General features: G+C 49.5%; 1 protein-coding gene across 2 annotated transcripts in view; it reads left to right on the forward strand.

Annotated features, from left to right (window-relative positions):
• Positions 1-25586, forward strand: part of ITGA11 (integrin subunit alpha 11) — a 146818-nt gene that overhangs the window by 59066 nt on the left and 62166 nt on the right. For both annotated transcript variants that reach the window (XM_014525567.2, XM_006035413.3), the window contains exons 3-10: positions 4239-4348; positions 9847-9938; positions 13997-14111; positions 16643-16770; positions 18264-18412; positions 19495-19639; positions 20659-20824; positions 22369-22439. In XM_014525567.2, coding sequence (XP_014381053.1) covers positions 4239-4348; positions 9847-9938; positions 13997-14111; positions 16643-16770; positions 18264-18412; positions 19495-19639; positions 20659-20824; positions 22369-22439 — 976 coding nt within the window. The remainder of the gene's footprint in view (positions 1-4238; positions 4349-9846; positions 9939-13996; positions 14112-16642; positions 16771-18263; positions 18413-19494; positions 19640-20658; positions 20825-22368; positions 22440-25586) is intronic.

Consider the following 25586-nt stretch of genomic DNA (forward strand, 5'->3'; position numbering starts at 1 on the left):
ATATATGTGTGTGTGTGTATATATATATTTATTTATATATATTTATATATATTTATATATATATATGTCCTTACCCTTTAATGGTTTTGTTGTGATAATAAATCTGTATATAGTTAAGTAGTTGATTGCCTGGACCTGACTCTATAGGAGACGGAGGCGGCCACAGCACACTGCCCTGCCAATAATTCCCTCAATTGGAAAGGGAAGTACAAGCCTGTGCACACCCAGGCTACACAAATAATTTATCTCTGTAGTTATGGTCCTGGCCAGTTTTGCTGATGTCTGTAATGCATTTGCCTTCATGCTCTCTTGTCTTTCATCTCTGCAGTCATTCTCTCAACCTCTCTTTCCCCCTCCCCTCGCCTCCTCTCTGCATCCTTTCCAGTTATGGCTGTAGCTGCTAGAGGCTTGGTGGTACTCGGAGAGTCCAAGTGCTCGTAGGTGTTATCCAGACTTTGCTGAACTTCAGAATAGTTTGGTTTGCGTTAGTCTGTGTTACTGAGGCTAGTTTGGGCTGATTGTTTTTTCCTAGCTTCTCTTCTCCTTATTAGGAAAATTGCAAAACCAGAAATGCTTCAGTTGAAACCCTCAAATGCTAATTAAACTTCTGAGGTGTTCAATTTGCTGAGCAATCCTGGTTCACCATAAAGAAACCGTGTTTCATGTCTCCTTAGAACAAATGTTGTTGGGGGAAAAAAAAGATACTCATTCCCGGTGTAACACAAAGCAGCTGTGCTGAGGCTAGTTGTTTTTCCAGCTGTCGTGTAGCGCTGTGCAGAACAAAAGCATTTCTATTCAGTCATGGCTCTGGATTTGGAGGTAGCCATGCGCTTACTTCAGTGCGTAAAACCACGGCTCCGTTTCCTAAACCAAAACTCTCCGCATTTCTTGAGCCAGTGCTTGAGACTGCGTATTTGTTTTGGGATCATGAGCTGGGGTTGACACACATCCGTTCTCGCTGGCCCGGTGTTTCTCAACCTACGTGGAAGAAACGGCCTGTCTTCACACCTCTCGGTGCTGTCCTTCCATTAGCCGTGTTCGTACCATGCTTTGTCAAGCCCGCAAGAAACCGTGATGCTGTGGGGTGTTTGGGATATACCCCAAAAGTGGCCAAGAAGACTGCAGGATGTTTATTCTTCATCTGAGCAATTGCTTTGCTGTCTCATTCCAGGGGTGATGGTTGCCAAATGTCTCCTGCTTCAGCCGAGATTTACTATCCCATGGCAGAGCCCCATACCATCGCTGAGCAGTCAGTTCAGGCTTTCTAGAGTCTTTGTGTCTAGTGGTCTGAAATATGCCCTTGGAGAGAACCCACCCCAGCAAATCCTAGCATCAATTAATATGAAGAAGAACAGCAGCAGCAGCAGATTGATATTGCCATGGCTCGTTGAGGACCCAGAGTATTGTTACACACGTAACACTGTGTAAGACCGAGGAGGCCTCCCTGCCAGGGGCCTGCAAAGAGGATGGAGCTGGGCTGTTCTCAGTGGGGGCAGATACAGGACAAGGAGCAATGGGCTCAAGCTGCAGCAAGGGAAGTCGAGGTTGGATATTAGGAAAAAACTCTCATGGAGAGGGTAGTAAAGCACTGGAACAGGTCACCCAGAGAGGTGGTGCAGTCTCCATCCTTGAAGGTTTTTAAGACCCGGGTGGACAAAGCCCTGGCTGGGATGATGTAGTTGGGGCTGGTCCTGCTTGGAGCAGGGGGCTGGATTAGATGTGACCTCCTGCGGTCCCTTCCCACCCTCATTTACTATGAATCTATGAACAGGGAGATTGTCTCAGCATTTGGCAGGTTGTAGCCTCTGTAGCTCTAAAGGAAGACCTTTATCTCATGACCCTTTGGCACTGCTGACCACAAGGACACGGGGGCCAGGTGCCATGCCCTTGTAGCCATGAGCATATTTAAAACTTCCCCAGGGATCTTCTTGGCTGTGAGCACTCTGAGACCTTTTAAAAATGATGTGCATTAAGTAGGACTGATGAAGCGTTTTCCAGCCAAATGTTTTTCCATCAGAAAATGCTGTTTCCTTAAAACCAAAACTTCCCACAGGAAATGTCGACTTTGACAGAATTTCACTTTTTAAAAAAAAAAGTGTTTTCCTAAAGCTCAAGCTATTCTGTTTTGACATCTGGGGATCTGAATATTTGTGAATCTTTGGTTTCAAATGACATTGTGTCAAAATTTCTTTGAGATGATAAAAATGGTCATGGGCCAAAGGAAGTGTTCCAATTCATTTGCAACATTTTTCCCAGGAAAAACATTATTTCGTGGGAATTTTTTATTTTGTTGTATTTATTTTATTTGCATTATTATGTATATCATTATTATAATCTTTTATTTGTTTTATTCATATTATTTATTTATATTATTATGATTATTTTATTTTTATTGTATTTATTTTGTTTGTATCATTATTTATTTATATTGTTTATTTTGTTTGTTTTGCTTTTTAACTTATTTAATTTATTTGCACTGTTCTTTGCTGGGTTGGGTACTCTCCAAGCAGGCTGCTAGGGGGAACATGCCACAGGTCACAGGTCTTCCTGCTGTATGGGCAGATGCCTTCTGGCAGGATCGGATGTGTCTATCTCACAGCTGTTTCCCTTGGACTTCAGGGAGGCAGGTGTTGGATTTTCAGTGTAGGCCCCACTGCAAGTCAAGTGGTTTAGCACTGGTCACAGGCAATGGCACTGGAGTGGTAAGGACTGCTATGGGATATGGCTTAACCCTTCTTTGGGTGAGAAAGCTGCTCTTAATCCATTTGGGGCAAAGCAGGCACCTCAGGAGACCTCCACCTGAGTCCACCCCAGCACATGGTGTGTTCACCAACAGGCAGTGCTCACCACGACCTGCTTCACATGTAGACACCAGTGAGAGTATACAATTGCTGTGAGCTTTATTAGCCAGGGCTCCCACGTATAACAGGACCCTGGGAGGGGCAATAATGAGAGCCAGGTCTCTATTTAATTGGAGTAGCTGAACGCAATGCTTCCTATTCAAAATCGCAGAGAACATGTGGGCCTTGCATTGCATGCAGCTGCAAAAGCAATCTCCGTGGTCTAGATGTGTGTGTCCAGCGGCTCCCATGTGCTGCTGCTGTCCCATGCTGGTGAAACTTCTTGTCCAAGCCAGCCTACCCCATTCAGAGAGGATCACCCTGAGATGAGCACAATCTTCCAATGCAGAGCTCCTGTCCCACGTCTCTCTCTGCGGTGTTGCAGCAAGGACTGCGGGTGCGGCTGATGATAAAAGGGTGGTATCTGGTCTAGCCAGTGGCCTGTAGCTCCTTGGCAATGATTTCATTTAAGTCCCAGACCTGTCTTGGACTTAATCCTGCATCTTCTCCTGAGTCACGGGAAAGCTCTTGTTTCCAAAGAGAAGTTAGCCCTGTATCATTGTTTCCTGTGATAGCTGGGAAGAGGTTAGGTAAAATTGATGTTTTGCGTCTTGCTTTTGACTGGGTGCAGAGGATGCTCGGCTTTCTGCAGAAGTATTAGAAGCTGAGGAAACTTCCTTGGACATGTCACAACCATGTGGGAAGTGCTTTCGAGTGATTCTCCCCCATCCCTGCCAGGTGTTTCCTACTTATTTAAGTCCTCGAAGAACAAACTCTGGTAGGATCTTAGGAACTGCAAAAGAATTCCCATCTGACCACGAAGAGCAGAGACTGGTGAAGACACCTATTGTAGCAACAAGAAAAGGATGGGAGAAAGGAGCCAAGATTGGTCCATTTACAGCTCTCTTGTTCTCTCTCTCTCCCTGTTTACGAAGCTGAGGGTGTTTGCAAAAGCTGCCAACAGGACTCAGCACCCACTTCCCACTGAAAATCCCTTAACCTTTAGGCATTTTGAAATTGCAGCCTCATTGTATATATGCACGCTGGCTTCCTTTCAGAGGGAAAGGATGTCTTGCTGCATACTCCGGGGGTCGTTGGGGAATGTCGGATGTGTTTGCCAAGGCATTCTTCTGCATAGCAATTGTGATTGAAGTGTTTTAAGTCCAGCTTTAGTCATGCGAGGCTTAGGGGGAGCTCCTACGAAGAGAAATGCTGCGTGTGGTTCTTTTCCCACTAAATGAATTTGTTAGCACTGTATTTTATTTTTTCTGGCACTTGCAGGAAGGAGAATTCAGTCCATTCCTGAGAGTGCCTTTGATGCAGCAGCTCTCATGCTTGCGATGAAATGTGCATTTGCAAAGAGCCTCCCAAGTATTGACAGACCCTTCTTTTGTCCAGGCTGGTGGTGGGAGCTCCCTACGAAACCAACGGGCAGCAGAAGACTGGAGACGTCTACAAGTGCCCGGTGAACGGCGACACCAAAAGCAACTGCACCAAGCTGAACCTAGGTACGAGCCTTCCTGCTAGCTCTGCAGGGCCCGTGGGTTGGGAGTAGAGCCCTATACAGATCATGGGGCCGTGTTAAAATCACACAATTTAGAAAATATGGCTATATAGGGCGTTCTTTTGAATTATTTTGTGACTTTGAAGGCTTCCCCCATGCACTCAGGTCCCACCTTTGAGATTGTCTCTGCAGCCACCAGAGAGAGAGAGAGAGACTGTCTTTTGTTCCAGAGTGGAAGCTGAGGTTCTGCTCTAGTTGTGTAGACACACAGCATCATGGGATAGCGAGGGACCTCCAGGGCCATCTGCTCCAAGCCCTAGCACCAATGCAGAATGCTGCTCCTAAATCAAACCTGTCCAAACCTCCTCTTGAAAGCCTCCAGGGAGGGCGAGTCCACCACCTCCCTGGGCAGTCTACGGGCGCTTGTACACGTTATCGGCTTTCTCTAGCTGAAGATATTCTCTAGCTTTATTTCACTCTCGCAATGTACCATGACGATTGATGCTACTATTTTGCATGTAGCGCATTTAACACTCATAATGGGTTAATGTGCTATTACTAGTAAAAGATACTAGAGGACATCTCAGAACAATTTTACCCTCCTGACAGTGCATAGCGTGGACAAGCACCCTATGGCACCGCCTGCTCCGACACCACTTCTGGGGACGGCTGTGAGAAATGCCCCAAAGACCACGAGATAACATTTCTCTGGGGCTGATTCTCTGCTGTGACCTAAATCCAAACTGAAGGCATCTGAAAGAGCTGAGGGCAGGTCATTTTTAACCTTAAATTTAGCTTTTTGTTCACAAAATGCAAACCAGAGGGGAGATGGGGTGAATGGCCTAGGCTTGCCCCCATTGCAGGGCGTCTTCCTCCCCCGTTGGCAACCTAAACACTGCAGAAGGGGAAAGTGCCGGGGAAATAAGTGAAACCGCCTGGTGTGTTTTCCTCGCCGAAGCTGATGTGTGGGGCAAAAATCACCCTCGAGATTCAGTAACACGAGCCATTACCCATAACACAGGCAGGGGCATTTGTGCTTAAAACCGAGGGGTTGCACACACGGAGGGGAGCCTGTATGTGCTGAGAGAGCCTCACAGCTCCAGTCAAGTTTGTGCCCCCCATCCTGTACCCCACGATGCCCTTTCCTAGACTTGGGGTCCTTTGAGCAGGGCAGGGAGGTACAGCGCAGCGCAGCCCTCTTGCTCCCGGGAGCATGTGGCAAAGCTGCTAAGGCATGACCCAGAGACAGAGCAGAAGCACAGGCAGGCCCTGGGCACTCTCCTCGGGTCTTGGGAGCATCCCTGTTCCAGGGGCAAAACAGCAGGTTTTGGTGGAACTGCAATGTGGCAAATATAAATCTGATGAAAGGAAGCCCCTGTGCTAGGGCCCTGTGAACCAGGGGAACTCGCTGCTGCAGGAAAGTGCTGAGGGCAAGGGTCTGGATTAGGAATGTACCTCCAGCTGTGCGCATCAGGGCCTAAAAGGCTGAGTTTGGGGAGCAGGCATGAGGGAATCTGGCCCCTCTTACTTCAGGACATGACTCTGGCTGAGGTGCCCATTCAGCCACCTTGCCCCGATGCTGGCCCTGGGGGACCCAGGAGACGGACCGGCTAGAGCCCAGGCTTCAGCCAGTCCGATGTCCAGTGTTTGCATGTCTTAGTGCAGCATCTCCCAGATGCAGTGCTCCACCGGAGCCTCTCCCACAGCAGGGGGTTTTGCCCACAGTATTTAAAGACCCTGCTAGTCCCTGCCTCCAGGCAGCTTCAGCCTCATGGCATCTGCTTTCCCATCCCCAAGTGGAAAGGCCATACAGACTAGTTCAGCTTCAGCAGAAATGGAGGCATTTGGTTTTTGTGTCTTGCAACCTCCAGCCCCCTTGGGCACCCCAAACAGCTCCGAGGTGAGAGTTCCCCATATCCCGCCAGGGAGGCGCAGGACCTCCGCAATAGGATGCTTGCACTTTTCCCCCATAGAGAAAGGGGAAACGTTGCGCGGTCAGCGGCATTGATCCAGGGAACGGTCCAAGCCCAAAAGCATCCTCAGCCTTTTCCCACCGCACTAGGATTTGATAGTGGTCTTAGCAACACGAACAAAAAGCCCATGCATCTCACCACGTCACTGCAAGGGAAAGTGGCCCAGCACGACAGCTAGAAGGAGTGGGATCAGTGCAGCCCCCCTCGAGCTTCCTTGTCTCCCAAACCTTATCAATTAGCAGAAGTTGAGACCAGAGGAACATTAGCTAAGCATTGAGCTAGCAACAGTTTTGCTTAGATACAGGAAAAAATGCATGGACCTCCGCCAGCATTTCCCAGCTCTAATGATCTTCTGGAGCAACATTTGCCTTGTTGGATGGATGCAAAATCCAGTCCCTGGATACCAGGGGTCATGTGGGGTTAGACACAACTTGGCCAGCTTTTCTCCCTGCTTCCCAAGCAACTCAGAGGACTCGTTCCTAAAGCCCTTCCCTCTCGTGCTCGCCAAGGCTGACAAGAGACTATAGTGACTCATGCAGTCTGACCTCAGCCACCCTGATGTCACACCGGGATCTTGGGAGCTCGGAGGAAATATTTCAAGTGCTGGTTACCCAGTGCGGCAACATCTCTGCTATGATACGCTAAGCATGCAGCGAACTGGGGACTTTCTCGGCAACATTGAAAGGCTTTGAAGTGAAGACTGTGATTTTTGATAATGGAGCAGTTACGGGATTTTCCACCCCAGTTCTGAGCTTAGAAATCCCAGCGGTCCTGACTTTCTTTCGAGAGCTAAGCAGAAAACTTCAACTTCTCAGAAACTCCCAAACCCCCGCAAACCTATCTTCAGCAACCAAAATGGGTTGGGGTTGAAACATATCAGAAATTAAGCAAAAAAAGTAGGGGGTGGAAGGGGGGGTGGGTGACCAAAAATATGCCATGTGGCAGGGCGTTATTTTCCAAGAAAAATCACAGTTGTTTTCAAAGTAATAAGAACATGCCTGTGAACATTTTTAATTTGGCTCAAATCCCACTTTTCCCTTAAAAACAAATTATGCTTGAAAGTTTCCAGCAGGTTGGACCTCCGTCTGAGGACAGTAATGGTTTGTGATGGTATCCTGAAGGTCCAAGCGTGTGAACTGAGCCTCTTTTAGCCAACTAATAAATAGGCGATAGAGGTGATGAAGTGATGATCTGTGCCATTTGGTAAGTCGAGGCCCATTGGAACAACCTGCGCACTAATGCAGCCACGTGCGGAGTTGTTCACCCCGGACAAGGAGTACAGGCCTGACCCACAGAGTGGCAGGTGCATCCCGGAGGTGCATGTCTCCAGGCCTGGAGAAAATGCTGCACAGCGAGAGACCTCGTGTGCTTGATCCACCAAAATGAAGCTTCAGAGACAACCTGGGGAATAGCTTCCTGGGCACAAGGGCGAAAACGGTTTTTCAATCCGGCCGAGAAAGTCAGAAACCGCTGATGGGGAGCTGCAGGCCGGATGAATTCAGTCGGGCAACGAGGCACTCTTTTATCACCGCCGGTACCAGCTATCCAGAGGGATGGGGGGGTTCTCCACTGCTGGGCGTCCTCCGATCGAGGCTGGATGCCGTCCTGGAGGACTTGCTTCTCACGGACCCAGGTTTCTGGGCCTCCCACAGAGGCAGCTGTGCTGTTTTGGGACACAGGAAGCCTAAAGAGAAGGTCTAGGGTCCCTTTGGGGCTTAACCCCTACAAATCTATGAGCCTTTTGTCATCAAGGTGATGCTCGGGTCCACTTTCAAGTGCTTCAGCCCTGCAGGATGAGTTTAAATCAGGATCAGAGAAAAGAGGCGAGAGCTGCTGAGCTCCCATCTCTGCCGACCTCGCCTTCCTCGCTGGCTGGTGGAAGGGGCACGTGTGAGAGGCTCTGCCGCTACCTGAGGTCCGCTGAGCTGCCCAGAGGACCCCCTCCATGCAGGTGGCCACAGAGGGAGATCCGGGGTTGATTTCCAGGGGCAGATAATCTCTCCCCTCCCTCACCTCTCCCCTTCCCCTTCCCCTCCTCCAGGACTGATCCTACCCCGGGTGCTCAAACCCATTCCCTGGTTCTCCGGGGGTCTGAAGTGCCCGAGTGCGTCCGGCAGGGATGCGGTTGTCACGGGGTGTCCTCTGAGCCAGCATGGCACCATAACTTCATAAATGAATGGGCTGTGAGCAGTTAGAGCAGGAGAGGACGAGGAGCTGCTAAGGCTAGGACTATTCTGCAGGCAGCAGAAAGCACCACAAAGCAGAGCAGCCCCAGGGCTGCTCTAAACTGGATCTCATTACCATCCCAGTGGTACCTGCTTCAGGGAGGCACAAAAAATGGCTTTAGCCCCCCTTCCCCACCGCACTGCCTGTATTAGGAGGTGGGGGGGAGCAGTCTCCAGGATCCAAACTACTGTGTTTCTAAATAGCAGCTGGTTGCGAACAAATGCAATTCCAAGTCAAATGGAAAATAACGTCCGAATTAGAGATGTGCCTGGCCCCAGAATGGTACGTCTGAATTCAGAGCAAGTAGAAGCTTTCACAAAATTGAGGTGTTTAAGGATAAGGGTTATTTTACAAGCTTCCTATCGGGTCAGTTCTGCTCTGGACTCTCAGGTTGGGTTTGGGGACAGCGGCTCGTGCTCCTCTCTCTTTACAACGCCGCAGGCATTCTGTTAGGAGGTGTGAGATGGAAAGGCTCTTACCTGCAAGTGCTCAGTTTCCTCCTGGATGCCTGTCTTCGGGCACCACATTTTGCAGCGGTGACAAACCCGATGGGGTGATCTGAATCTACTCCGAATCCCTTGTTGAGCTGTCTTGGCTCAAACGCACGTTCTAGCAACGGGCTGATTCTGTAACTGGGAGACGTCAAACCATTGTCATGTGTGAAATGCAAATTGCCAAACCGTCACATGTTGAGTTAGTTTTTGTGCTCCCTCCTTAACCACAGACTGGGGGGGGGGATGAAGGAATTCAAGCCCATTTATTCCCCCCCTCCCCATTAGCATTAAGCATTAACATCATTAAAAGATTGTTAAAGATTGTAAAAGATTGTTAATTATTAGCATTAACATAATTAAAAGATTGCACTGTGGGCCATCCCCGTCTTTCAGGCCGCTCCAAGGAATGGGATACGTGTGCAAGTACACGTCAGCAGCAGTATGTCCTGCCCATGCTGACAGTAGCAAGGAGCTGCCAGGCTGGTCCTGAGCTTTCCCTGTAGATCCTCTTGGTTCATTCCCTAGCAGGCAGTTGTTTCCTCCTTGCCAGCTCTGGCCACCCAGGGCTAGTGTTGGATGAGATTGTATTTGTCGGGCAGATGAAGCCTTGCAGCCCTTCAGCTGTGTTTGCCATTGCACCCCTGGGGTCAATCTCAGTGGAAACACAGCAGTTCCTTCTTTGCATTGGGCTGCTGACGAGCCCTCATGGGTCACAGAGCGGAGCCCCTTGCAAGGGCAAAGTGCTGGGTGAAGCTGTGGTCTGGGTCCCTGGCAGTTCAGCTCCCCTCACTCTGACATTTCTTCCCAAGGAAGAGTCACGCTTTCCAACGTGTCGGAGCGCAAGGACAACATGCGCCTTGGCTTGAGCCTGACCACAAACCCCAAGGACAACAGCTTTCTGGTAAGGAACAAGATATCTCACCTAGAAACTCTTGGGGGAGGGTCGTATATTGAATCTCTCCCCAAGATCTCAGCAATGACAGCCCTCTGGCTATTGCCCTGTCTGTTGAATTCATAAAAGAAACCACGTGCATGGTTTATTCAGCTCCGAGGGCGGGCGTGAGTCTCCATAGGTGCAAGGTCTCTGCCATCAAACTCCTGCCAAGGTGGCACAGTCTCCAGACCATGTTTTTGAAACCCATTAATCTTTCAAATGCACGTTCTGCTGGCACCATGAGCCAGACTTTCAGCCACGGCCCCTGCATGCCGGGTTTCATCTGCACTCTGAAGAAGGGATCACCCTTCGATGGGGTGCTCCTGCCTCAGGCGGGGGCATAGCTTTATACGGCAGGGGTGTGCGAAGTGGAAGCATTCCGGTTTGACCAGCGTTTCGACAGAACAGCATTTCATTTTGACTTTTGTTTCAAGTCGAAACGGCTGTTTCATTTCGTCCCGTCGAAACGTTTTCCCATTTTGACCCTGTTTCACCGTTTCGCCCATAGGGTATAATGGGGAAGGACAAAACAGCCTATAACTTTGTCATTTCTGGCCAGATTTGGATGAAACATGCAGGAGTGGTAGCCCTGCTTCAATAAGGTAGGTGCAGGGGGCTCAGAGAAAATGCACCCCAAAATTTTGAGAGCAAAACTCATGTCCCGTATATATATTGAGCCATAGTGGGGTCAAAACTGCAGGTTCGCTAGCTCCTGATGAGGCCACAAACCCTGCTAAGTTTCAAGGAGATAGGTGCAGGGGGGTTGGGAAAACCACCCCAAAATCTTGAAAGCAAAACTCATGTCATGTGTATGTGTTAAGCCACAGGGGGGTGAAAACTGCAGGGGTGGTGGCCCCTGGTGAGGCCACAAAGCCTGCCAAGTGTCAAGGAGATCGGTGCAGGGGTTTGGGGGAAACTGCACCTCAAGCTGCGGATAGGCAAAACTTGTGACATGGGTGTGTGTGCAACTGTGTCTGCCTTGGGGCATGGGGGGGCACACTACCGCAGGCCTGGCTGCTAAGCTACTGTGTCACCAGTTACCAATTAATCATGATTCACTCAGGGACCAGCTCAATACACAGGACCTAGCTACTACATAACGACTTAAGGAGCATTTATTAACACCTACAAAACCACAGACTAAGGAGAGGAAATATACAACACAGACAAGCAACTGCCCCAAGACAGAGACAGTCGGTTGCAAAAGTGCCCATGGCACGAGTTTTGTCCGTCAGCAGCTAAGGGTGCCGGGCCCCAGAGCCCCCCTGCACCGATCTCCTCCACAGCTGGCAGGCGTTGTGGCGCAGCAGGGGCCACCATCCCTGCAGCTGTCACCCCGCTGCGCCTTAGCACACGCAGTGTCACCCATGGCACAAGTTTTGCTTGTCTGCAGCTTGAGGTGCAGTTCCCTCAAACCCCTGCACCGATCTCCTTGAAACCTGGCAGGCTTTGTGGCCTCACCAAGGGCCACCACCCCTGCAGTTTTGACCATGCTGTGGCTTAACACACACGTGACGTGAGCATTGCTTTCAGAATTGGGGTGCAGTTTCTCTGAACCCCCTGCACCGATCTTCTTGAACCTTGGCAGGCTCTGTGGCCTCAGCAGAGGCTAGTGACCCTGCAGTTTTGACCCCACTGTGGCTTAACATGTACACGTGACACAAGTTTGGCTCTCAAGATTTTGGGGTGCAGTTTCTCCTAACTCCCTGCACCTATCTTCTTGAAACTTGGCACACTTTATTCCCTCAGAAGTGACAACTATTTCTGCAAGCTTTATCCAAATCTGTCCAGAAATGACAAAGTTATAGGCTGTTTTGTCCTTCCCCATTATAGCCTAACGGCGAAACAGCATTGAAACAGCGAAACGTCTCGACTTGCCTCGTTCCATTTCGAGGCTGTTTTGACCATATCTTTTTCATTTTGATTTTGCTGTTATGACCTCAAAACAGGTTGAAACAGCGTCAAAACAAAACTGGTGGCGAAATTTCGCACAGCCCTATTAGACAACCTCTGGAGGTCCCTTTCAGCCCAACTTCTCCATGATTCGATGAAGTGGCTGGAAACCCACCTGACACACATGTGAGACTGTATGTGCAAACCGGGAAGCATGCAACAGCACATGCTGGCACTCCCGTGTTGTTCTGAGATGTGCAAAGTGTTTTCTTGGGTGATATCTTGTTGCTGTTGCTTTTGATGCACAGACTGCTGAAGTCTGTATGTTCTGGGAGGCCGGCACTAGCAAGCCACTTTCCACGGCCTGAAGACAATGCAGGAAATGCAACTCAAATATGGGCGCCTGTACACGTCACAGGGTTTAATCCTCATTAAATTAAATAACGTGTTCAGTGGCAAAGCTCAGAAAGGTTTCTTCTTGTTGGGCAGTACAGTAATTGGTCCGCCCAGCTTAGCGAGAGACATCATGCATTATTCATGCTCCTCTACAAGAGACAGGTCTTCCAACTCCTATATTTATACTTGCATGCTTCCCCCCATCTTGTGCCCGCTCTGATCTCTCTGTCAAGTCGTTCACTTTCCTTTGTTCCGTTTGCCAAGACCAAGCACCTGCACCTTCATTAGTAAGGTCGAACTTTTACATTGGGAGCTGCTGTTTTCCTCCTCCCTGCAATGTCCTTTTGCTCGTTAGTGCATTTATATGTATTCTTTTTTACTGGGTCATCCAACGGTCTGGAGGCCTCTTTCTCCCATACTGCTTTTCGGCACCGTAGCTTACTCTGACTTAGCATGACTATGGCCAAGCACAACCAGAACTCCTACAGGCGCTTTTCTGAGTGCAGCTAGTGAACAAACAGCCTGCAGATGGGTGAAAATTCAGCCCCCCTTTCTCTTTCACAGAAAAGCGGTGGGGTGCAACTTCCTGAGCAGCTCACCCATCCCAGCGTGCATCGTGCCAGCAGGACGATGGGTTGGGGGTAGTCAGTCCTAAGCAGCTAGCATGTCCCTAGTGCTAAATGCTGTCACGGGTTCGTGAGAAACGGAGCGTGGAGATCGGGTCCCCGCCTTCCTGCCGTTCTGATACCGCTGCTGCTGTATCCCACCCCCGTCTGCTGTCCCTGCCAATGCATACAAATCTAGATCTTTATGTGACAGGATGAGAATTTTTCTAAGCCTCGGCTAAAGCCTGGAAGGAAGCTGCTCGACAGCATAAAATATTGGGGCAGGATACTAGGGTATTCCAGCTCTGACCCCTTGCCAAGGGCATGAAAGTTGCAGCTGCCTGGGCGGACCCCATAACCGATCCACCCTCCTGGGGTTTTGCATTTGGAAAAGAGACTGGGGATCACCTCCTTACCCAGTAGGGCTGAGGTGATGGTCCAGGAAATGTGCTAGAAGCATGAATTCTTGTGGGTGATATCTTTTATTGGGCCAACTGCATCGTTGGGATGGACACAGGCAAGCTTTTGGGTGTCACCGTACCCTTCCTCAGGCCTGAGGAAGGGTACGGTGACACCTAAAAGTGAACCAAGGAGTTGGTCAATAAAAGATATCACCCACAAGCAGCTAGGAAACAGGAAAATCCTGGTTTCTTCTTCATTGAGGTCATCCCCACATTTTTACTTTCTGCACCATCTTCCAGGCCTGGACCAGCCCCAGCAAGTGCCTCTGCTTACCCACCTAATCCTCAGCAGATGCAATCCCACTATGGCATGATTTGGGGTGTGCTTTTCTGCATAGATTGAGATAATATAGAAAAAAACTTTCTCATGAGGAGGATAGCAAAGCGCTGGAACGGGTTACCCCATCTAGACAAAGCGTTAGCTGGGATGATGTAGTTGGGACTGGTCCTGCTTTGACACTGGGTTGGACTACATGGGACCTCCTGAGGTCCCTTCCAGCCCTCCTTGTCTACAATCCATCTGAGGTGCTTGGCCAGAATAGCTCCTGAGTCAGGCGTGTAGGCACTGCACTCATTCCTCCTTGGTCTTTCTAGCCTGTGAGGCAATGGTCTCCGAAGGGACAGATTTAAATCCCACCCTGATGCTTTGTTTTTCCTGATTTCTTTGTAGGCGTGCAGCCCTCTCTGGTCCCATGAGTGTGGAAGCTCGTACTACACCACAGGAATGTGCTCCAGGGTGAACTCCAACTTCAGATTCTCCAAGACCATCGCTCCCGCTCTCCAGAGTACGAGACGCGATCTGTTATGTAGCCTCTAAGTCAAACCCTGCTTTTGAAGTTAAATAGATTTTTTGTTCTTTAATCGCTTCACGTACCATTGAGAAAACAAAGCCATGTCGGTATTTTTAGGAGGCGGCGAGATAGCAAAGGAAATTATTCCAGAAAAGTGGTTCAAAGGGGGATAGACGCACAGACATCTGGTACACATTTTCCTTCTGAGTGACACGTTGGGAAGACAAAATACTTCATTCTTCCAAAAAAACAGAAATTAAAGTATCCAGCATAGGAGGAAGGCAAAATAAGGAAGGAATGCAGGCATTGGCCACTCAAAACAAAGTGAATTCCTAAACCTGAAAAGTTTTGGCCAGCATTTTCAGACCTAGGTTCCTAAAATTAGATCCCTGATCCCATATTTAGGCATCAAATCAGTAGTCTGATTGTCTTATATGCGTTGAATCCGTTGTGATTATTGTGAGAAACCTGTGCCTTTAGCACCTGCGAAGGATCAAGCCACTTAATTAAGTATCTAAATGTGGATATATTTTTTTGGAACTGTTGGGTCTCATTCTATAGAAACCTCCGTTTTGGGGGTGACAGGGAGGAAAACATGCAGAGCCCATTAGCAATTTGTCTGTTTTGACTTCCCCTCACAATATAACTCTGTAGACAGGGAGGGTGGAAGTCTCCCATTGGTGTCTTGATGCCATTGCAAATTTTTGTCCATCCAAGATTGCTGCAGCAACCTTATTGAAATCTGTGAATTCACCGATACCTTGGCAGAAAGGTTACCCAGCACCTTTTTATGGTACAGCATGAAATGAAAGAAAAGGTATCCTCATCCAAAGTGTCTAATGAGAGACTGCTCAGGCTCACTGCCCATGATTTCTGAGTTTGCTGGGTCCTTTGGATAGGATCACATAACCAATAAATGTGACATGGTCCATGGTAGGACCCCCCTACTTCTGCCCCTCCAACCAGTAATCCAAACCACGCTGCAGAATTGGAGGGCACAAAAGAAAGCTATACCGCACTAACCTGTCCCGTTTCATCTTTGAAACAAGCCATTTTCTAAATCCTTCAACTATAGATAGATCAATAGATAGATCTATATCTACATACACACACATATATCTCCAATTATATCTATGTCTATATCTATATCTATCAATCTATCGATCAATCTATATATATATATATATTCCCCCAACCATAAATATGTGTGTGTATATGCACACATACATACATACATACATACATACATATATATATATATACACACACACACACACATATATATAGATATAGATATATATAGATATAGTTAGATATAGATATATATAGATATATATATGGTTGGAGAAGTGTGTGTGTGTATACTATATATATATTAGTCTCAGCCTTTATTGAGGCTTCAGTGGGAGTCTGTCCTAAGAAAATACCAACCTTGCATTGTTAACTTCTTTACGGTAAGGGTTACCAGAATCTGGAATGGGCTCCAAGGGAGGTGGTGCTCTCCCCTACCTTGGGGGTCTTTAAGAGGAGACTGGACAAGCACCTGGCTGGGGTCATCTGACCCCAGCGCTCTTTCCTGCCCAGGGCAGGGGGTCGGATTGGATGGTCTACTGAGGTCTTTTCCAACCCAAACATCTCTGAATCTATGAACTGAGCTCTGTCAATAGGCTGAGTGAAGCGCTAAATGCAGAGGAACACGAGGTCTCTGCCCCTGGGAGCTTCCAAGGCTCAGATGCTGCCGTGCTTGCCGGGTGAGCACCACCTCCCTCTGCCAGGGACTTCAGGGAGGCATTTGGGCACACTGAAATTAAGCATCTGCTTAAGCATGTCACTGAACTGAGCATTTGTGAATTGCTCCACTCAAATCAAGAGCAAAGTGTTGAGTAACGACAAGTTCATCACGGGGGCACAGAAGGGAATTGGTGAGGTTTTATTCACCGAGGCGCCCCCGGGGGTTACAAGAAATAATGGTCACAAGCTAGCAGAGAGCAGATTTAGACTGGACATTAGGAAGAACTTCTTCACAGTTCGAGTGGCCAAGGTCTGGAACGGGCTCCCAAGGGAGGTGGTGCTCTCCCCTACCCTGGGGGTCTTCAAAAGGAGGTTAGATGAGTATCTAGCTGGGGTCATCTAGACCCAGTACTCTTTCCTGCCTATGCAGGGGGTTGGACTCGATGATCTATTGAGGACCCTTCCAACCCTAGCATCTATGAATCTATGAATCTATGACACCAAAAATCTGGCTCAGTTGCTTTGAAGTTGTATGGGCAAACAGATTTGAAGCAGAAAGCTGAGGCTGCTGAGTTTCCTTCTCCAAAAGTTACTCAGCCTTTTGTCCTGGTCAAGCTGATAATGAATGGGGGTGCGCGCCCTCTATCATGTTTAAGTGAATCCAACCTGAAGGTCTTTAACTGAAATAAGACTTTTCAAACAAGCAGCATGAGTAAGTCTCTGACTGCCAGGAATATAGCCATAAATTTCAACTTAACAGTGGTTGCCAAGGTCTTTCTGGATATTTTTCACAGGGTGCCAAACGTACATGGACATAATCATCGTCCTGGATGGATCAAACAGCATCTATCCTTGGGTTGAAGTCCAGCATTTCCTGATAAACATCTTGAAAAAATTCTACATTGGGCCTGGACAGATACAAGTAAGCACTCTGTGATGAGCTGGTGCATTTGCATGTATGTTGTTCCTCATAATACACATTTCCCTGGCCTGTGTATGAGGAGCAGGAGCCTTTCTTTTGCCAAGGTACTGTAGTTTGGCAAAGTGCTTTATCAAAACAAACCTTCAGTGTATATATGTTAAAGCCAAACCTATGGAAATAATGTTCCCATTAATGCTCTTAAATGAGCGATGGAGAAAGGAGCAACCCACACACTGAGAGCAGGCGAGGGCGGAGGATGGAGAGTTCAGTCATGCAGCGTTTAAGAAGTCCTGCTCTCTGGAGATGTATTTTTTGCAGCAGAGAAGAGCAATTCCTCATTTTCTTATCAGCTCCCGTGGGCCTTGCAAGCGCTGAGGTTTGTACCCAAGTGCATGACCGAGAAGGCAGGAAAAGCAGGGGAGAAGGGGGCAGAAGGGGCTTCTGTCCGGGACCAGTGAAACTGCTGACCCTGCAGGTGCTCATAAGAGTAGTCATTAGCATGGCCCGCACATCTCAGCTCTCAACCAAACCCCGTCCTGCCCTCATCCTTTGCTATTAGCTGCCAGCGCTGAGGGCTGTGCGTGGGTAGCAGAATATGGGCATACAATCAGTGCTGGATTCGTATCGTCACTAGCCATTGGGGGAAAACGGTGGGCAGAGGCAGTGAGGACTTGGCCATATTTCATTGCAACTGTGAGCAGCAAAGGACCCTAATGAATGCACGTATATGCAGAGCCTTCCCTGCCCGTTGCATGCAAGAGGCGTCTAGAGGATCCCCTCTGAAGGGACGGATTTTGGTATCCAACTCCCAGCAGGAGAGCTGCTGTTTTGCCAGGCCTTCCAGCTCAGAGCAGACCTAGTTTGTGACCTGATCCATCATTGCACATTTTTAGTGGATCGTTATCTTCCACTCAAGCATTGGCAAAAATACTACTGCAAGCCCTCTTTTGGATTCCCTTGTCCCTGATGTCTCGGCACCGCGAGGCCTCCTCCTTTTCTTACTGCTCTTCGCTGTCCACTGCCCTCCGAACCCACTTGGCACGTGGGTTTTCCCTGCATGGAGTTGAGAGAGCTTTGCAGCATGTTCTCCTGGGCCCAGGGCTACAAGAAGCCTCAGATTTGCCACCACAAGAAGCTGTTTAATTCCACTCCTTTAAACACATGCAAATTGCCAAGTGCCCTCATGCATTTTAATGTGTGCAGGTCACTAACTGAAGCTATCCTGTCATCTTTGCAGTAGGAACATGCCTGCTAGGGCTTTTACTTGGAGCCCAATGCAGCACAGGTAGAGAAAGACCTGCTTCCCTTGCAGATGTCCTTGTTCCTTCCCATCCTTCCTCCACCACCCCCACATTGCTAGTAAATCATGCAGCAGCCAGCAAATGCACTTGGGCTGACACTTCGTTTGCCTGGTCAAAATGCTCTTTTTATTCTCAGGCGATTGCTATGCTGTGACCTGTCCGGGTCCTATGTAAAGCTCCTTTCATTCCTAGGTGGGCGTTGTCCAGTACGGAGAAGACGTTGTCCATGAGTTTCACCTAAATGACTACAGATCCGTCAAAGACGTGGTGGAAGCCGCTAGCCACATCGAGCAGCGAGGAGGCACAGAGACCAGGACGGCCTACGGCATCGAGTTTGCTCGGTAAAGCAGAGAGATGCATTTAAACTGTCTGCGAGGGTCAAGTCTTGCCTTTTGTTCTTTCTTTCTAGACGTGCGGTTAAGTAAGCGACAGCCCCTGCACTGGGGGATCCTTCTAGACGAAGCCTTAAGGATGGCTCCTCACCTTTTGGGCATATTCCCCAGCTGCAGGGATGCTCAGGGTGAGGGGATCCTGCCTTGACATGCACACGCCATCCTGCAGCTGCCTGGGGCTGCTGTGCATGGTCCCCGGGGGCTTTCCCTCTAGCCAGGGGTTTCCAGCTGTGCACTGTCCAGGTTTCCTCCCCCCAGCCCATCTCTATCATACCTCCATTCTGCGCCTGCGGTCAGAGCAGGGAAATGGATGGAGCGGGCTTTCTGCACACCTGCTGTGCGTGGGGTGGAGACAGGATCAGGCCCGTTTGTCCCCCACATCTCTCCCTTGGGAATATGGGTCACCCCGTTTGGATGCCGGGTCAAGCAGGGAACACGGCTAGCCTGATGGCTGCAGACCGGACTCAAGACCAACCTGCAGATCACGGTTCCTCTTGCTTCGTGGCCTAATTAGTCATGTGCAATTAAGACAACTTCAGCCTCATCAGCCTTCATGCATTGGTAATGCATGACCTAATTGACAGGCCCATTTAAACGAAGGGCTGGGTCCGTGCTCGGTCAGCTGCATACAGCAATTGCCAGTTCTCCAGGCCGGGACGGCCACCAGGTCTGCTTGGAGAGAAGACCCCTTGTTTTGGGCGAAAAGCTTTCCTAGGAGCCTGCGTCCCGGCACATTCCCCTTGTAACACAGGAAGCAGCAGCCCATTAAAACAACCGTCTGTGGTCGGTGACTCAGGCACTTGGATCCTGGTCATCCGGGTGGGATGAGCGCTGTGGGCCTGACTCAGACAAGAGGAGCTCAGACACGAGGGGGAGCGTTTCACGGAGGGGGCTGAGCTCAGGACGTGCCCTGATGGGGGTCCGTATACAGGGGGGTCCTGATCAGAGCAGGGCTCAGCACGGCGCTCCCCTTTGAGCAAGCCAAGCATCAGCCGGCTGTTTTGAACGGCCCCGCGTTTCTGCCGTTTCAGCTCGGAGGCCTTTCAGAAAGGCGGGCGGAAAGGAGCCAAGAAAGTGATGATCGTGATAACCGACGGCGAGTCCCACGACAGCCCGGACCTGGAGAAGGTGATCGAGGACAGCGAGAGGGACAACGTCACCAGATATGCTGTGGCTGTAAGTCCCTGTCCCGTCTCCAGAGGTCCCATCTAGTCCGGCCCCTGGATCAGCCCTGTGCAAACCCTCCCAGACTAACCCAGCACCTTAGTAAAACGACTGTCAACCCTGACCCAACACAAGTCATCACACCCAAACCTGTCACAGGTAAAGGAGGGGGACCGCGGCAGCCAACGTCCCGCTTCTCTAAAAGGCTGTTAATATACACCCCAGAGATCCCAGGGAGAGGGCTACAGAGGAAAGCAACCCCCCACCCCAGCCCATACCAATGTGACCAGGGGTAAAACTCCTCCCTGACCCCCAGTATGGCACCGGACTGATCCTGAGCGGAGGGACAAGACCCTCCAGCTAGAAACCACCAGCTTTAAGTCCCAGAAGGAGCATTGGCACAGCCCAGCGTTGTCCTAACTCTGAGCAAAAGTCACCTGGAAAATGCTGCCAGGTCTTTTAGTTTCTTATCAGCAGTAACACAGGTGATATTGTGATTTGTAAGGTCTAGAGGTCTCTGGGACACCTTTGCACTGGCTCCTGAACTATTACGGAGGGGTTTTTGTTGCAGATCTCAGAGTGCTTCCCAAAGCTGGGGAGCATCCTCACCCTTGCTTTACAAGCAGAAAAACTGAGCTGAGAGAGAGAAATTAGCTTGCCCAAAGCCTGGCAGCAAGTCAATGGCAGAGGCAAGACGACAACCGAGGCCCTTTGACTCCCACTAGATTCACACAAGACCTCTCACGGTTAAGAGCCCCGTGGTAGGTAGGAGTCGAGATGCCTTCCCTTTCTTGCCCTCTCTCTGCCTCTGCTTCCCCGTGGGCAAACGGGTAATAATACAGGGGCATCGGTGAGATCATCGATGCAAAGGGGCCATCAGGTGGTATAAAGAAAACCTCTGGCATGAATGTGGACGATTGCAGTGCTCAGGTCCTGCAACAGGGTGGCAAAAGGCAGGCAGGGACGGTTTGGCTTGCAACGTTTGGTAAAACATGCGCAGGAGGACTCGGAGACTCGTGTTTGCAACGCAGGTGCTGGGCTATTACAACAGGAGAGGAATCAATCCGGAAACGTTTTTGAACGAAATCAAATTTATAGCAAGTGACCCGGATGACAAGCATTTCTTTAATGTCACCGATGAAGCCGCACTCAAGGATATCGTGGACGCCCTGGGAGAAAGGATATTTAGTTTGGAAGGTGAGTGGTCTGCGTTCCCGGCTCCAATCGGCACTTCTTCCTTCAGCTCGCCTTACAGGTCAGACCATAGGGCGGTGATTCGCACCCGCTCAGTATTAGCACGGGTAGGTGTGCAAACACCTACAAGATAAACCCAGAGGTTTCAGATGGGAATCCAGTGCCCAAGCCGCTCTGACTGGTCATGGGCTTGCTGAGTTCCCTCCGCAGTCAAAAAACGAGTGAAAGCTAAAACTCGGCATTTTTCGAGGGGTGTCTTGAGTCTCGCAAGGGGAAGGCTTGAGTCTCCAAAGGCTACGACCCGCTGCCATAAGGGGCATAGAAATCAGCTTCAGTTTCCAAACAGACCTGCCTTTATTTGGAGCGGGCCATTACAACCCTCCATTTAATCCAATTTTTCAACATGACTGGAGTCTGCTGGGCATTTTCCCAACATGAAAAACATCCTTTGTTCTGGAATCCTTTGAATCATAACTTAAAGAGCTACATTTCTTTTAATTACGTGGTATAGGATACCCCTGCTGCTGAACACTTTGCACGTGTCCAACGCAGAGGGACCAGCAACAACCCCCACGTGAGGGTCACCTAACATTTCCCATGAGAAAAGTCCTTGAACTGAAGAACACTAATGCTTCCCTGGTGTGTCGAAAGCCTTTGAAATTTGATCTAGGCGTAGCCTTCGAGTCCGTTTAGTGCTTTTTTTTTTTATTATTAACCCCATGGAAATCCATTCGCATGTGGCAAGATCTAAGCAGCCTCAAATCACCATAATCCTGCCTGCGTAAAGGATACACTCGAATGCCAGACGTTACAGAAAGGTTGGGATCGTTGCTCTCTTGGTTTCTTTGCCAAACCGAGCATTTTGTTTTTTCAGGTCAACCCGAAATTAAACCATTTCTGTTTTCCCACCGGCGGGAAAAGCCAGGAATCATTTCATTTCAGGTCAAGCCAAATAGTTCCTTTTCCGCCATTTTTTTTTACCTTTTATTTGAATGGGATTAAGCTAATTTTAAAACAAAACATTGCTGGGTGGAAAGAAAATGGTGAAATATTTCATTCAAATCCAGCAGAAGGGAAGGAACATTTTGACTCTTTAAATTTTTTTGACTCTTTTAAAGTTTGACTCTTTAAATTTTTCTCTCTTCCCGGCCAAAAGAATTTGATCACCTCCCCGTGGATTAGCAAACTATCTCTAGCGAGCCACGATTTTTAATGATTTTTTTTTTTTTAGTGAAAAAGGTTTTTCCCAGAATATTTTGCTCTACTCTACCATATATGGTGAGATTATCTAAACCTATAGGTTTTTACGACTGTGAGAAAATGAGTCACTTCTCTAGCGGCAGGATTTGCACTGTGTACTCGTCTGATCCATGGCTCATATAAATTGACCCGAGTGGGGTTAAGTCTGGTGACCGCGGCTGAGGAGATAACCATTCCTTGCAAACGCACCGCATAAAGCAGGAGTTTGTTTTATCTCGTCCCCGTGGATAACCGGTCATCTCACCCAGAGAGCATCTTTACATTCAACCCCTCTTTTTTTATTTTAGGCACCAACAAGAATGAAATCTCCTTTGGACTGGAGATGTCCCAGACTGGGTTTTCATCACACATCGTGGAAGTAAGCGAGCAACTTTGTGCGTCTCCTGTTTGCATATTTTTGGGGTAGCCATCCTATGGAAAGCAGGCGTGGTGGGTTGTTTCCTGGTCCATTAATTCATGCTCTTGTAGTACTGTGTCCAGTTGTTTCTGATCGGTAGCATTGGGCTCAAAAGCGAGCTCACATTCTTGCAGGTCCACCTGTTCTTCCGAGGCCTATATCAAATATCCAGAAACAGTCCTGTGTTTCCATTTCAGTCTTTATAGCATTCAATAGCTCTCGCTATTCTGTGAAGAATGCAACAAATACACTTTAAAATGAAAGCCATCCTCCTCGGGCACCTAGCGGCCCAACCCAGCCCTGCCACAGCCGCAGCAAAGTCAGGGCCGCCGCATCGGTTTTCCCCACAGTCGAGTTTGGCCTTCACCCGAGTCCGCACCTGAACCTCCCCGGAGGGAGCTAGTCCGGATAAGCTGGAGGAAGTGGTTTGCACAGGGGTTCGCACTAGCAGGGATCAGGCCAGGGAAGCCATCAGCCCAGAGCTTGGCGGGGATGTTTACTGAATGTTTATCTGACGTCTTGTCATATTTACAAACTCGTTATCCAACAAACCCCAAATGAAAGGAGCGGATGATTATGTAGCCTCAGCGGCGGGCTTCTCTTTCGCAAGCGATTGGCTCTGGACGTTGAAAGGAAGGGCAATGCTAGTGTTCACCGTCCAAATAGACCAGAAAAAAGAAGTGGGGAGCTAATATCACAGGTTCGATGCTCAGTCGGACTAGATGATCTCTCGAGGTCCCTTCCAGCCTGACTTCTGTATGAAGGAAGTATAGAGATATCAAGGGACAGGACCCAGCTCACAGCAGGAGCCTGTGGCAGAGCCAGGAGCTGCACCGTGGACCCAGGTCATTAGTGGGAAGTCCGTCGTCCTTCCCCGAGGCTGGGCCGAGAGGCCTGTTGCCATCTCCCCAAGCACGGGTGATGGTATGCTCACCACTGTCCCGTGTGCCGTCGAAACCAAAGAGGCATGCTAGAGGCTCCCATGGAGAACCAGTGAGGCAGGTCTCAGCCCGCGCGATCCTTTGGGCTGCAACTTGGACACATCCCAGCGCGGAGGTACCTGAGAGCTGGACCAGGAGGTCTCCTGCTCCTAGGTGCATGCATTCAGAGGACTTGCCAGGCTCTCCTGGAGCAGCTGGGCAGTGCTTGGCTCCTGTGGTCCCAGCACCGGAGCTGAGACAGGAGCATTAGAGAAGTGGGATGGGGGAAATGGGGTTAGGGGATGCTGAGAGAGGATGGGTGTGCACCACTAATGTCTGTCTTCTATTGGACACAGGCCTCTGCAGTATTACTATATTACTATAGCATCACTAAAGCCTCTAGCACCCCCGTTTCCCCCCAGCTGAGATCCAGATGCCCTGCCAGGCTGGGCAGCTAGTGAGAGGGGCTTCACCCAGCTATTCCCACACCCCCTTGGGGACGCACGGGGCAGGAAGGTCCCTGCAGGACATGGTCTGAGCGCTCAACGCTCTTGTTTCTCTGGCCTTGGAAATGCTGTGCCAGGAAGCCGAGAAGGAGGGACATGATTCCTCCACACCTGGGTGCAGAAGTGAGGTGAGGGCACGCACAGACAAACACTCATGGAGGACTAAGCTGCCCTGCTTTTGCTTCCCCTTACCTTAGGGCAGCAATGTGCACACGTGGACAGTCACCACAAGCAGCTGCCACGCAGTCAGTCCCTTGTACCTCCATCATTCGGTGGCCTGTCCATACCCCGTGCATTGTGCTGAGGCTGCAGGCAGACTCCACGTGCACACAGTCAGCTGGCATCAATCCTTCAGCTTGGCTGGGCTTTGGACCAGGCCAAGGAAGGAAGGTGATTCTGGCATTAAAAAGTCAACACAGCTTGAAATGCTTGCAGCCGTCTGGACCTGAGAGCAGGCTGAGCTCTTAAATCAGACCCGGGTGTGATGTGGACCGTTAGCTCTCTGCAGACTTGGCGCTGGAAGCCCCGGGGCTGAAAGTCTCCAGCGTGACTCACAGAGCGGCTGCCTAAAAAGCTCCACTTCCTCCACGTTGCTTTTCATCCTGCCTTTCTCTGCACCTGTTCACATCTGCTGTCCAGCATCCAGGAGGGTAGTGGAGCAGTCGGCGCTACTTCTTGGCGCGGAGAACCTGGAGCGTTTCACCCGTCTCCAGCCTTGCATTTCTGTTTCTCGAGGATAGATTTCTGTTCATCCATTGTCTTGCCAAAGCTGAGAAGTCTGGAAAAGCTGGCACGTCGGAGAATGCTTCAGAGTCAGCTCACTTGGCATTGGGACGTGGTGCACAGGAACCGAGCTGCTGTTGAATGCCAGGTGCTCTTCACAAGACGTCGAGCAAAGCGGTGAAATGCAACGTGACCCAACGCAAAGGAGGATCGCGCTAAGATCATGTCGACTGCTGCAAAGACGAGGGGACTGTTGGAAAGAAAAGACCTGATTGAACATACCGTTCTGGTGCTTTGAATGCATACATCTTTCGAGGAACGCTTTGGAGATTTTTGCTTGCTTCCTGCCTCCCTTGCAAAATTCCCTTTGCTGTCTGTAGACGGCCTGTGTGATTTGTGGGAATGACTCCTTTATGCTTTTCCTATAACCTATAGAGTCATCAAGCCAAATACATATGTTGCCTTGGAATTAAAATTGCAGGGAAGCTCCCAAAAACGCTGATAAATTTCCTATAGGCAAAAAAAACCCAAAAAACTTACTGGATCCTCCTTGTTCTTCTCATTTCTCTCAGACATCTGGCTTCAATCAGGCCGTTCCCACATGCCCAAGGAGAGGAGTCATTGTCTCTATATGGCGAGGGATATTTTAAACAGAGATAAGCCCAGAAATCACCCCAGAATCCAGCCCACCACTTCCATCTGCATGTGGAGGAGAAGGGGGGAAGTAGATTTGGACTGATTGATCCCTCACTATTGGATCCAAGCGTGATTTCCATCTGGGCCGTATCCTCCAGCTCTGGAAAGGCTGCGGGATTTCTCAGTGTCAGCATCTTAAGGGACCAGCCTTCAAACTGGACCCATCCCCCTGCCCTGACCTTGGCCTGAGCTTGGCTCACATCTAAACACCCGCTCAGGCCAACTCGGACTTGACTAGAGACTTGATGCAGGCCCGGGTTTCA

This window comes from Alligator sinensis, unplaced genomic scaffold (assembly GCF_000455745.1).
Source record: "Alligator sinensis unplaced genomic scaffold, ASM45574v1 scaffold1242_1, whole genome shotgun sequence".
Classification (NCBI taxonomy): domain Eukaryota; kingdom Metazoa; phylum Chordata; order Crocodylia; family Alligatoridae; genus Alligator; species Alligator sinensis.